This window comes from Pseudophryne corroboree, chromosome 12 (assembly GCF_028390025.1).
Source record: "Pseudophryne corroboree isolate aPseCor3 chromosome 12, aPseCor3.hap2, whole genome shotgun sequence".
Classification (NCBI taxonomy): domain Eukaryota; kingdom Metazoa; phylum Chordata; class Amphibia; order Anura; family Myobatrachidae; genus Pseudophryne; species Pseudophryne corroboree.
In genome coordinates this window covers 19,785,319-19,799,723 of record NC_086455.1, presented here as the reverse complement: position 1 = coordinate 19,799,723, position 14,405 = coordinate 19,785,319, and the positions used below count along the sequence as shown (strand labels likewise).

At 49.0% G+C, this 14,405-nt stretch overlaps 1 protein-coding gene across 1 annotated transcript in view; it reads right to left on the bottom strand.

Annotated features, from left to right (window-relative positions):
- Nucleotides 1–14,146, bottom strand: part of TARS2 (threonyl-tRNA synthetase 2, mitochondrial) — a 60,850-nt gene extending 46,704 nt beyond the window's left edge. The window contains exons 1-2 of the mRNA XM_063947156.1: nucleotides 13,993–14,146; nucleotides 12,285–12,368 (exon numbers count right to left, since the gene is read on the bottom strand). Of these exons, the coding sequence (XP_063803226.1) occupies nucleotides 12,285–12,368; nucleotides 13,993–14,067 (159 nt within the window). The 5' untranslated portion in view covers nucleotides 14,068–14,146. The remainder of the gene's footprint in view (nucleotides 1–12,284; nucleotides 12,369–13,992) is intronic.
- Between the last annotated feature and the right edge of the window lie 259 nt (nucleotides 14,147–14,405).

Here is a 14,405-nt window from a genome sequence, read left to right as displayed (position 1 = left end):
TGCAGGGCGCTGGGGGGGGCGCCCTGGGCAGCAATGATAGTACCTTATTCTGGCTAAAAATCCATCACATATAGCCCCTGGGGGCTATATGGATGTATTTAACCCCTGCCAGGTCTCAGAAAAACGGGAGAAGAAGCCCGACGAAAAGGGGCGGGGCCTATTCTCCTCAGCACACAGCGCCATTTTCCCTCACAGAAATGCTGGTGGGAAGGCTCCCAGGCTCTCCCCTGCACTGCACTACAGAAACAGGGTTAAAACAGAGAGGGGGGGGCACTTATTTGGCGATATGACTATATATATTAAAATGCTATAAGGGAAAAACACTTATATAAAGGTTGTCCCTGTATAATTATAGCGTTTTTGGTGTGTGCTGGCAAACTCTCCCTCTGTCTCCCCAAAGGGTTAGTGGGGTCCTGTCCTCTATCAGAGCATTCCCTGTGTGTGTGCTGTGTGTCGACATGTATGAGGACGATGTTGGTGAGGAGGCGGAGCAATTGCCTGTAATGGTGATGTCACTCTCTAGGGAGTCGACACCGGAATGGATGGCTTATTCAAGGAATTACGTGATAATGTCAACAGAGACGGCCGACAAACAAAATAGTACCTGTCCAGGCGTCTCAAACACCGTCAGGGGCTTTAAAACGCCCATTTACCTCAGTCGGTCGACACAGACACAGACACGGACACTGATTTCAGTGTCGACGGTGAAGAAACAAACGTATTTTCCTTTAGGGCCACACGTTACTTGTTAAGGGCAATGAAGGAGGTGTTACATATTTCTGATACTACAAGTACCACAAAAAAGGGTATTATGTGGGGTGTGAAAAAACTACCTGTAGTTTTTCCTGAATCAGATAAATTAAATGAAGTGTGTGATGATGCGTGGGTTTCCCCCGATAGAAAATTATTGGCGGTATACCCTTTCCCGCCAGAAGTTAGGGCGCGTTGGGAAACACCCCTTAGGGTGGATAAGGCGCTCACAAGCTTATCAAAACAAGTGGCGGTACCGTCTCCAGATAGGGCCGTCCTCAAGGAGCCAACTGATAGGAGGCTGGAAAATATCCTAAGAAGTATATACACACATACTGGTGTTATACTGCGACCAGCGATCGCCTCAGCCTGGATGTGCAGAGCTGGGGTGGCTTGGTCGGATTCCCTGACTAAAAATATTGATACCCTTGACAGGGACAGTATTTTATTGACTATCCAGAAGATGTTTATGGACATGACAGTGGTCAGGTGATGCAGATTCCAAACGGCACAAAGAAGTATTGCCGTATAAAGGGGAGGAGTTATTTGGGGTCGGTCCATCGAACCTGGTGGCCACGGCAACTGCTGGAAAATCCACCGTTTTTACCCTAAGTCACATCTCTGCAGAAAAAGACACCGTCTTTTCAGCCTCAGTCCTTTCGTCCCCATAAGAGTCATATCTGCCCAGGGATAGAGGAAAGGGAAGAAGACTGCAGCAGGCAGCCCATTCCCAGGAACAGAAGCCTCCACCGCTTCTGCCAAGTTTCTCAGCATGACGCTGGGACCGTACAGGACCCCTGGATCCTACAAGTAGGATCCCAGGGGTACAGATTGGAAAGTCGAGACGTTTCCCCCTCGCAGGTTCCTGAAGTCTGCTTTACCAACGTCTCCCTCCGACAGGGAGGCAGTATTGGAAACAATTCACAAGCTGTATTCCCAGCAGGTGATAATCAAAGTACCCCTCCTACAACAAGGAAAGGGGTATTATTCCACAGTATGTTGTGGTACTGAAGCCAGAAGGCTCGGTGAGACCTATTCTAAATCTGAAATATTTGAACACTTACAAAGGTTCAAATCAAGATGGAGTCACTCAGAGCAGTGATAGCGAACCAGGAAGAAGGGGACTATAGGGTGTCCCGGGACATCAGGGATACTTACCTCCATGTCCCAATTTGCCCTTCTCACCAAGGGTACCTCAGGTTCGTGGTACAGAACTGTCACTATCAGTTTCAGACGCTGCCGTTTGGATTGTCCACGGCACCCCGGGTCTTTACCAAGGTAATGGCCGAAAATAAGAATTTACTTACCGATAATTCTATTTCTCGGAGTCCGTAGTGGATGCTGGGGTTCCTGAAAGGACCATGGGGAATAGCGGCTCCGCAGGAGACAGGGCACAAAAGTAAAGCTTTCCGATCAGGTGGTGTGCACTGGCTCCTCCCCCTATGACCCTCCTCCAAGCCAGTTAGGTACTGTGCCCGGACGAGCGTACACAATAAGGGAGGAATTTTGAATCCCGGGTAAGACTCATACCAGCCACACCAATCACACCGTACAACTTGTGATCAAAACCAGTTAACAGTATGATAACAGAGGAGCCTCTGAAAGATGGCTTCCTAACAATAACCCGAATTAGTTAACAATAACTATGTACAATTATTGCAGATAATCCGCACTTGGGATGGGCGCCCAGCATCCACTACGGACTCCGAGAAATAGAATTATCGGTAAGTAAATTCTTATTTTCTCTATCGTCCTAGTGGATGCTGGGGTTCCTGAAAGGACCATGGGGATTATACCAAAGCTCCCAAACGGGCGGGAGAGTGCGGATGACTCTGCAGCACCGAATGAGAGAACTCCAGGTCCTCCTTAGCCAGAGTATCAAATTTGTAAAATTTTACAAACGTGTTCTCCCCTGACCACGTAGCTGCTCGGCAAAGTTGTAATGCCGAGACCCCTCGGGCAGCCGCCCAAGATGAGCCCACCTTCCTTGTGGAGTGGGCCTTTACAGATTTAGGCTGTGGCAGGCCTGCCACAGAATGTGCAAGTTGGATTGTGCTACAGATCCAACGAGCAATCGTCTGCTTAGACGCAGGAGCACCCATCTTGTTGGGTGCATACAATATAAACAACGAGTCAGATTTTCTGACTCCAGCTGTCCTTGCAATATATATTTTTAATGCTCTGACAACGTCCAGTAACTTGGAGTCCTCCAAGTCACTTGTAGCCGCAGGCACTACAATAGGCTGGTTCAGATGAAATGCTGACACCACCTTAGGGAGAAAATGCGGACGAGACCGCAGTTCTGCCCTGTCCGAATGGAAAATCAGATATGGGCTTTTGTAAGATAAAGCTGCCAGTTCTGACACTCTCCTGGCCGAAGCCAGGGCTAGTAACATGGTCACTTTCCATGTGAGATATTTTAAATCCACCTTTTTTGGTGGTTCAAACCAATGAGATTTTAGAAATTCCAAAACCACATTGAGATCCCACGGTGCCACTGGAGGCACCACAGGAGGCTGTATATGCAGCACTCCCTTAACAAAAGTCTGGACTTCAGGAACTGAAGCCAATTCTTTTTGAAAGAAAATCGACAGGGCCGAAATTTGAACCTTAATAGATCCCAATTTGAGACCCATAGACAATCCTGATTGCAGGAAATGTAGGAATCGACCCAGTTGAAATTCCTCCGTCGGAGCACTCCGATCCTCGCACCACGCAACATATCTTCGCCAAATGCGGTGATAGTGTTGCACGGTTACTTCCTTCCTTGCTTTAATCAAAGTAGGAATGACTTCTTCCGGCATGCCTTTTTCCTTTAGGATCCGGCGTTCAACCGCCATGCCGTCAAACGCAGCCGCGGTAAGTCTTGAAACAGACAGGGACCCTGCTGAAGCAAGTCCCTCCTTAGAGGTAGAGGCCACGGATCTTCCGTGATCATCTCTTGAAGTTCCGGGTACCAAGTCCTTCTTGGCCAATCCGGAACCACTAGTATCGTTCTTACGCCTCTTTGCCGTATAATTCTCAATACTTTTGGTATGAGAGGCAGAGGAGGAAACACATACACCGACTGGTACACCCAAGGCGTTACCAGCGCGTCCACAGCTATTGCCTGCGGATCTCTTGACCTGGCGCAATACCTGTCCAGTTTTTTGTTGAGGCGAGACGCCATCATGTCCACCATTGGTCTTTCCCAACGGGTTACCAGCATGTGGAAGACTTCCGGATGAAGTCCCCACTCTCCCGGGTGAAGGTCGTGTCTGCTGAGGAAGTCTGCTTCCCAGTTGTCCACTCCCGGGATGAACACTGCTGACAGTGCTATCACATGATTCTCTGCCCAGCGAAGAATCCTTGCAGCTTCTGCCATTGCACTCCTGCTTCTTGTGCCGCCCTGTCTGTTCACATGGGCGACTGCCGTGATGTTGTCCGACTGGATCAACACCGGTTTTCCTTGAAGCAGAGGTTCTGCCTGGCTTAGAGCATTGTAGATTGCTCTTAGTTCCAGAATGTTTATGTGAAGAGACGTTTCCAGGCTCGTCCACACTCCCTGGAAGTTTCTTCCTTGTGTGACTGCTCCCCAGCCTCTCAGGCTGGCGTCCGTGGTCACCAGGATCCAATCCTGTATGCCGAATCTGCGGCCCTCCAATAGATGAGCACTCTGCAACCACCACAGAAGAGATACCCTTGTCCTTGGAGACAGGGTTATCCGCTGGTGCATCTGAAGATGCGACCCTGACCATTTGTCTAACAGATCCCTCTGGAAAATTCGTGCATGGAATCTGCCGAATGGAATTGCTTCGTAAGAAGCCACCATTTTTCCCAGGACTCTTGTGCATTGATGTACAGACACCTTTCCTGGTTTTAGGAGGTTCCTGACAAGCTCGGACAACTCCTTGGCTTTTTCCTCCGGGAGAAAAACCTTTTTCTGAACCGTGTCCAGAATCATCCCTAGGAACAGCAGACGAGTTGTCGGCATTAACTGGGATTTTGGAATATTCAGAATCCAGCCGTGCTGTTTTAGCACTTCTTGAGACAGTGCTAATCCCCTCTCTAGCTGTTCTCTGGACCTTGCCCTTATTAGGAGATCGTCCAAGTATGGGATAATTAATACGCCTTTTCTTCGAAGAAGAATCATCATCTCGGCCATTACCTTTGTAAAGACCCGAGGTGCCGTGGACAATCCGAACGGCAGCGTCTGAAACTGATAGTGACAGTTTTGTACAACGAACCTGAGGTACCCCTGGTGTGAGGGGTAAATTGGAACGTGGAGGTACGCATCCTTGATGTCCAAGGACACCATAAAGTCCCCTTCTTCCAGGTTCGCTATCACTGCTCTGAGTGACTCCATTTTGAACTTGAACTTCTTTATGTACAGGTTCAAGGACTTCAGATTTAGAATAGGTCTTACCGAGCCGTCCGGCTTCGGTACCACAAATAGAGTGGAATAATACCCCTTTCCCTGTTGTAGAAGAGGTACCTTGACTATCACCTGCTGAGAGTACAGCTTGTGAATGGCTTCCAAAACCGTCTCCCTTTCGGAGGGGGACGTTGGTAAAGCAGACTTCAGGAAACGGCGAGGCGGATCTGTCTCTAGTTCCAACCTGTACCCCTGAGATATTATCTGCAGGATCCAGGGATCTACCTGCGAGTGAGCCCACTGCGCGCTGAAATGCTTGAGACGACCGCCCACCGCCCCCGAGTCCGCTTGAGAAGCCCCAGCGTCATGCTGAGGCTTTTGTAGAAGCGGGGGAGGGCTTCTGTTCCAGGGAAGGAGCTGCCTGTTGGTGTCTCTTCCCCCTTCCTCTGCCTCGTGGCAGATATGAATATCCCTTTGCTCTCTTGTTTTTAAAGGAACGAAAGGACTGCGGTTGAAAAGTCGGTGTCTTTTTCTGTTGGGGAGTAGCTTGAGGTAAAAAGGTGGATTTCCCGGCTGTAGCCGTGGCCACCAAATCTGATAGACCGACTCCAAATAACTCCTCCCCTTTATACGGCAAAACTTCCATATGCCGTTTTGAGTCCGCATCGCCTGACCACTGTCGCGTCCATAAACTTCTTCTGGCCGAAATGGACATAGCACTTACCCGTGATGCCAGTGTGCAGATATCCCTCTGTGCATCACGCATATAAAGAAATGCATCCTTTATTTGCTCTAAAGACAGTAAAACATTGTCCCTATCCAGGGTATCAATATTTTCAATCAGGGACTCTGACCAAACTACTCCAGCACTGCACATCCAGGCTGACGCTATAGCTGGTCGTAGTATAACACCTGTATGTGTGTATATACTTTTTTGGATATTTTCCATCCTCCTATCTGTTGGATCTTTAAGTGCGGCCGTCTCAGGAGAGGGTAACGCCACTTGTTTAGATAAGCGTGTGAGCGCCTTATCCACCCTAGGAGGTGTTTCCCAGCGCGCCCTAACCTCTGACGGGAAAGGGTATAAAGCTAATAACTTCTTTGAAATTAGCATCTTTTTATCGGGGGCAACCCACGCTTCATCACATACATCATTTAGTTCTTCTGATTCAGGAAAAACTATAGGTAGTTTTTTCACACCCCACATAATACCCTGTTTAGTGGTACCAGTAGTATCAGCTAAATGTAACGCCTCCTTCATTGCCAAAATCATATAACGTGTGGCCCTACTGGAAAATACGGTTGATTCGTCACCGTCGCCACTGGAATCAGTGCCTGTGTCTGGGTCTGTGTCGACCGACTGAGGCAAAGGGCGTTTTACAGCCCCTGACGGTGTTTGAGGCGCCTGGACAGGCACTAACTGATTGTCCGGCCGTCTCATGTCGACAAACGACTGCTTTAGCGTGTTGACACTATCCCGTAATTCCATAAATAAAGGCATCCATTCTGGTGTCGACTCCCTAGGGGGTGACATCCCCATATTTGGCAATTGCTCCGCCTCCACACCAATATCGTCCTCATACATGTCGACACACACGTACCGACACACAGCAGACACACAGGGAATGCTCTTAACGAAGACAGGACCCCACTAGCCCTTTGGGGAGACAGAGGGAGAGTTTGCCAGCACACACCAAAAGCGCTATATATGACAGGGATAGCCTTATAATAAGTGCTCCCTGTATAGCTGCTTTTATAATATAATTTTTGCCACTATTTTGCCCCCCCTCTCTTGTTTTACCCTGTTTCTGTAGTGCAGTGCAGGGGAGAGACCTGGGAGCCGTCCTGACCAGCGGAGCTGTGTAAGGAAAATGGCGCTGTGTGCTGAGGAGATAGGCCCCGCCCCTTTTCCGGCGGGCTCGTCTCCCGCTCTTTAGTGTATTCTGGCAGGGGTTAAATATCTCCATATAGCCCCGGAGGCTATATGTGAGGTATTTTTTAGCCAAATAGGTTTTCATTTGCCTCCCAGGGCGCTCCCCTCCCAGCGCCCTGCACCCTCAGTGACTGCCGTGTGAAGTGTGCTGAGAGGAAAATGGCGCACAGCTGCAGTGCTGTGCGCTACCTTTAGAAGACTGAGGAGTCTTCTGCCGCAGATTCTGGACCTCTTCATGTTTCAGCATCTGCAAGGGGGCCGGCGGCGAGGCTCCGGTGACCATCCAGGCTGTACCTGTGATCGTCCCTCTGGAGCTGATGTCCAGTAGCCAAGAAGCCAATCCATCCTGCACGCAGGTGAGTTCACTTCTTCTCCCCTAAGTCCCTCGTTGCAGTGATCCTGTTGCCAGCAGGACTCACTGTAAAATAAAAAACCTAAGCTAAACTTTCTCTAAGCAGCTCTTTAGGAGAGCCACCTAGATTGCACCCTTCTCGGCCGGGCACAAAAATCTAACTGGCTTGGAGGAGGGTCATAGGGGGAGGAGCCAGTGCACACCACCTGATCGGAAAGCTTTACTTTTGTGCCCTGTCTCCTGCGGAGCCGCTATTCCCCATGGTCCTTTCAGGAACCCCAGCATCCACTAGGACGATAGAGAAATGATGATTCTTCTTCAAAGAAAATGGACGACCTCCTGATAAGAGCAAGGTCCAGAGAACAGTTGGAGGTCGGAGTAGCACTATCTCAAGTAGTTCTACGACAGCACGGGTGGATTCTAAATATTCCAAAACCGCAGTTGTTTCCGACGACACATCGGCTGTTCCTAGGGATGATTCTGGACACAGTCCAGAAAAGGGTGTTTCTCCCGGAGAAGAAAGCCAGGGAGTTATCCGAGCTAGTCAGGAACCTCCTAAAACCAGGAAAAGTGTCAGTGCATCATTGCACAAGGGTCCTGGGAAAAATGGTGGCTTCTTACGAAGCGATTCCATTCGGCAGTTTTCACGCAAGAACTTTTCAGTGGGATCTGCTGGAAAAATGGTCCGGATCGCATCTTCAGATGCATCAGCGGATAACCCTGTCTCCAAGGACAAGGGTGTTTCTTCTGCGGTGGCTGCAAAGTACTCATCTACTAATGGGCCGCAGATTCGGCATTCAGGAAGGGTCCTGGTGACCAGGGATGCCAGCCTGAGAGGCTGGGGAGCAGTCACACAGGGAAAAAATTTCCAGGGAGTGTGATCAAGTCTGGAGAATTCTCTCCACATAAATATACTGGAGCTAAGGGCAAGTTACAATGCTCTAAGCTTAGCAAGACCTCTGCTTTAAGGTCAGCCGGTATTGATCCAGTGGGACAACATCACGGCAGTCGCCCACGTAAACAGACAGGGCGGCACAAGAAGCAGAAGGGCAATAGCAGAAACTGCAAAGATTCTTCGCTGGGCGGAAAATCAGGTGATAGCACTGTCAGCAGTGTTCATTCCGACGCCCGGGAGAGTGGGGATTTCATCGGGAAGTCTTCCACATGATTGTGAACCATTGGGAAAGACCAAAGGTGGACATGATGGCGTCCCGCCTGAACAAAAAACTGGACAGGTATTGCGCCAGGTCAAGAGACCCTCAGGCAATAGCTGGGGACGCTCTGGTAACACCGTGGGTGTACCAGTCAGTGTATGTGTTCCCTCCTCTGCTTCTCATACCCAAGGTACTGAGAATTATAAGACGTAGAGGAGTAAGAACTATACTCGTGGCTCCGGATTGGCCAAGAAGGACTTGGTACCTGGAACTTCAAGAGATGCTCACAGAGGACTCATGGCCTCTGCCGCTAAGAAGGGACTTGCTTCAGCAAGTACCTTGTCTGTTCCAAGACTTACCGCGGCTGCGTTTGACGGCATGGCGGTTGAACGCCGGATCCTAAGGGAAAAAGGCATTCCGGAAGAGGTCATTCCTACCCTGGTCAAAGCCAGGAAGGAGGTGACCGCACAACATTATCACCACATGTGGCGAAAATATGTTGCGTGGTGTGAGGCCAGGAAGGCCCCACGAAGAAATTTCAACTCGGTCGATTCCTGCAAACAGGAGTGTCTATGGGCCTCAAATTGGGGTCCATTAAGGTTCAAATTTCGGCCCTGTCGATTTTCTTCCAGAAAGAATTGGCTTCAGTTCCTGAAGTCCAGAAGTTTGTCAAGGGAGTACTGCATATACAACCCCCTTTTGTGCCTCCAGTGGCACTGTGGGATCTCAACGTAGTTCTGGGATTCCTCAAATCACATTGGTTTAAACCGCTCAAATCTGTGGATTTGAAATATCTCACATGGAAAGTGACCATGCTGTTGGCCCTGGCCTCGGCCAGGCGAGTGTCAGAATTGGCGGCTTTGTCTCACAAAAGCCCATATCTGATTGTCCATTCGGACAGGGCAGAGCTGCGGACTCGTCCCCAGTTTCTCCCTAAGGTGGTGTCAGTGTTTCACCTGAACCAGCTTATTGTGGTACCTGCGGCTACTAGGGACTTGGAGGACTCCAAGTTGCTAGATGTTGTCAGGGCCCTGAAAATATAGGTTTCCAGGACGGCTGGAGTCAGGAAAACTGACTTGCTGTTATCCTGTATGCACCCAATAAACTGGGTGCTCTTGCTTCTAAGCAGACGATTGCTAGTTGGATGTGTAGTACAATTCAGCTTGCACATGCTGTGGCAGGCCTGCCACAGCCAAAATATGTAAATGCCCATTCCACAAGGAAGGTGGGCTCATCTTGGGCGGCTGCCCGAGGGGTCTCGGCTTTACAACTTTGCCGAGCAGCTACTTGGTCAGGGGCACACCCTGACTGAGGAGGACCTGGAGTTCTCTCATTCGGTGCTGCAGAGTCATCCGCACTCTCCCGCCCGTTTGGGAGCTTTGGTATAATCCCCATGGTCCTGACGGAGTCCCCAGCATCCACTTAGGACGTCAGAGAAAATAAGAATTTACTTACCGATAATTCTATTTCTCGGAGTCCGTAGTGGATGCTGGGCGCCCATCCCAAGTGCGGATTGTCTGCAATACTTGTACATAGTTATTGTTACAAAAATCGGGTTATTATTGTTGTGAGCCATCTTTTCAGAGGCTCCGCTGTTATCATGCTGTTAACTGGGTTCAGATCACAGGTTGTACAGTGTGATTGGTATGAGTCTTACCCGGGATTCAAAATCCTTCCTTATTGTGTACGCTCGTCCGGGCACAGTATCCTAACTGAGGCTTGGAGGAGGGTCATAGGGGGAGGAGCCAGTGCACACCACCTGATCCTAAAGCTTTTACTTTTGTGCCCTGTCTCCTGCGGAGCCGCTAATCCCCATGGTCCTGACGGAGTCCCCAGCATCCACTACGGACTACGAGAAATAGAATTATCGGTAAGTAAATTCTTATTATATCTCTTAAGACAGCATCTTTAATATATCTATCTATATATACATATATACATACTAGGGTCTCAATTTCTGCTGATAAGGTACCTATCCATGCCGCCACAGCGCTATAAACCCATGCCGACGCCATCGCCGGTCTGAGTAGTGTACCAGAATGTGCACGCTATCTGCAGGATCCCTGAGAATAGCTGTTACGACAGGGCTACCTTTTGTGACACCCTAGGGGAAGATTCCCATCGTATCCTGGCCCTAGTGGGGAAAGGATACTGCCTGAGAATTCTTTGTGGGAAACTGCAGTCTCTTGTCTGGAGATTCCCGCTCTTATTCCTCATGAGAGGAGGGAAATTTACCTCAGCTTTCTTCCCCTTAAACATGTGTACCCTTGTGTCAGGGACAGATGAGTCATCAGTGATATGGCAATCATCTTTATTACAATAATCATATATTGAATACTTTTCTGCCATTTTGGCTGTAACTTTGGATTATCGTAGTCGACACTGGAGTCAAACTCCGTGTCGATATCCGTGTCTATTATTTTGGATAGTGAGCGTTGTGAGACTCTGAAGGTCTCTGCGACATAGGGACAGACATGGGTAGATTTCCTGTCTGTTCTCTAATCTTTTGTGCAATAAATTCACCTTAGCACTTAATTACACATAACCCAACAGGTGTCAGCGTTGTCGACGGAGACACCCTCTCACACACATATTTGCTCCATCTCCTCCTTAGGGGAGTCTTTTACCTCAGACATGTCGACACACACGTACCGACACACCACACACACAGGGGATGCTCTATTTGAAGACAGTTCCCCCACAAGGCCCTTTGGAGAGACAGAGAGAGAGTATGCCAGCACACACCCCAGCGCTATATGACCCAGGAATCACACAGTAACTTAGTGTTAACCCAGTAGCTGCTGTATATATTGTTTTTACGCCAAATTTATGTGCCCCCCCTCTCTTTTTCACCCTCTTCCATCGTGCTTCTGCAGGGGAGAGCCTGGGGAGCTTCCTCTCAGCGGAGCTGTGGAGAGAAAATGGCGCTGGTGAGTGCTGAGGAAGAAGCCCCGCCCCCTCAGCGGCGGGTTTCTGTCCCGCGATTTTGTGTAAAATAATGGCGGGGGCTCATGCATATATACAGTGCCCAACTGTATATATGCTGCTTTTTGCCAAGAGGTTCCTAATTGCTGCCCAGGGCGCCGCGCCCCCCCCCCCCCCCCCTGCGCCCTGCACCCTACAGTGACCGGAGTGTGCGGGTGTAATGTGGGAGCAATGGCGCACAGCTGCAGTGCTGTGCGCTACCTCATATGAAGACAGGAGTCTTCTGCCGCCGATTTTGAAGTCTTCTTGCTTCTCTCGCCGGCTTCTGTCTTCTGGCTCTGCGAGGGGGACGGCGGCGCGGCTCCGGGATCGGATGACCAAGGGTGAGTTCCTGTGTTCGATCCCTCTGGAGCTAATGGTGTCCAGTAGCCTAAGAAGCACGACCTATCCGCAGTTAGTAGGTTTGCTTCTCTCCCCTCAGTCCGTAGCAGAGAGCCTGTTGCCAGCAGATCCCTCTGAAAATAAAAAATCCTAATAAAATACTCTCAGGAGACCTCACTAAAGTGCACCCAGCTCTATCCGGGCACAGATTCTAACTGAGGTCTGGAGGAGGGGCATAGAGGGAGGAGCCAGTGCACACCAGTAGTCCTAATTCTTTCTTAAAGTGCCCTGTCTCCTGCGGAGCCCGTCTATTCCCCTTGGTCCTTACGGAGTCCCCAGCATCCACTAGGACGTTAGAGAAAAGGAAAGGCAACCAATCACAGTGCGGATGAGACAAAGTCGAAACACAGAACACGGTGGTGTCACACAACGTACCTGCACCCCTGCACGCTGGTTCACATCACTGGAGCTATGCTTCCATTCCACCTTTCCTGCCAGAGGAACTCCGTCATTGGCAATCTAAGAACAAAAGTGTATACATAAAAAAACGTTGTGACAAATGTACAAGAATATGTACTGGAAGCTATATTGCACTTCCTTTACCAGGAACTCGTATATCATTTATATTCAAGGCTACTTCAGGTTTTAATTAATCGATTAACCCCCCCCCCCCCCCCCCCCAAACAGTTAGGTTAAAAGTCATAAACAGGAGATATAATTTATTGCTATTTATAAAGTACAGACATATACCGCAATGCTTTACAGAGAGTATATAAGTCAGTACCTGCCCCTATGGAGCTTACACTCTTTATTCCCTATCACAAGTACACACAATGCAGACAGTGGGGTAAATTTACTAATGTGGGAGTTTTTTTCTAGAACTGGTGATGTTGCTCATAGCAACCAGATTGTTCTTAACATTTACCTAGCTGCTTCTAGAAGATAATAGAATCTGATTGGTTGCTAAGGGCAACATCACCAGTTCTAAAAGAAACTCCCACCTTAATAAATTTACCTCAGTCCCTGCCTCTTTGGAGCTTACACTCTATATTCCCTATCACATGTACACTCACACCAGGGCATACCTCCCAATTTCTTAAGATTCTGAAGAGGAACGTGGCGTGCCCGCGGTCGACAAGGGTGGGTGGGGCCTCAGGGGAGGGGTGGGGCCTCGCTGCACAACCCCCATTTTCATCATTTCGGGGGGAGTGCCCAGTGCTCTGAGCAGCCTCCGTACTGATGCCGTGTGCGATTCAGTTATCACTGCCTGCTTTGCAGAGCAGAGGTGATCACAAGCCCCTCCCCCTCTGGCCGGGACAGTGTGCGAATAACGGGACTGTCCCACTGGCATCGGGACAGTTAGGAGGTATGCACCAGGGTTCATTTTTGTCAGAAGCCAATGAACATACCAATCTGTTTTTGGACAATGGGAGGAAACTGGAATACCTGGTAGAAACCCACATAAATGGAGAACGTACAAACTCCATCCAGATGACTTGGCTATACTCGTGCCAATGACTCCAGTGCAGTGAAGCATCAATGCTAACCACTGTGCCACTGTACCGATCCAGATAACACATGTATGTTAATAAACAGATATACTAATAACTATAATGCTGAATGTGGAATGAACTAAATGGATGACATTTGCACCAACTGCAATATGGGGGGGAGGGGGGGGAGATATGCAAAATACAACTGCAGACAAGTTGTTGCTGAGATTTCGCCAGGTCAATAACTGTAGTGGTCATACATGTCACACGCATGTTGTACAGCACAGTGGGAGTGCACCTGTGGATTATCCTTGACAGCAGGCAGGAACAATATGCCGCCCATCAACTTACTGGTTTCTAGGGTTCCACCTGTTTAAAATACCAGCAGTAATGCAGGTCACAGCTTGTTATTATCAATTTATTACAAATATTACACTAGTCAGTGCTGAGAAAAGGTAACATGTTTATAATCAGTTACTATCTTCCCACACTGTGACACATACAGCATATGCAGCAGCTGCAGTGTCTGTTTTGTGTGAATAAACATGAGACCATGTGCTGCTTAAGGTCACCTCTTAGTGCAGAATGCAGCACATATGCCACCCCAATAAAGATACAAAATCAGTGTACATGCAGAAGACAGCACTAACCCTGCACATGTCATCAGGCACAGGCTTATGCCTAATAAGGGGATTCCTCTTCAGCAGCGATAGTAACTTCATCATATACAGCAGGAACCACCATCTCTCTCACATGCACACAGGGCAGCCATTAAGACTCCTGGCACGCCCATTACTACCCCGGGAGTAGGTCATGTGACTGAACTGCGTCATGTGACTCCAGCCTTCACTGCTAAGCTTCTGTCTGCTGTCTGCTCAGCACACTAGGCAGCCAGAGATCAGAGCACAGCCTGCAATTATACCTATGTATATTATACTATTATTATTAAGTCAGCATGATTGTGTACGACAGTGCTTGCACATTGTAGCTGATCAGCAAAAGGAGACCTGCTACAGTACTGGGCACAGACACACTGACACTGTGGTGATAGCTGACATTAGAC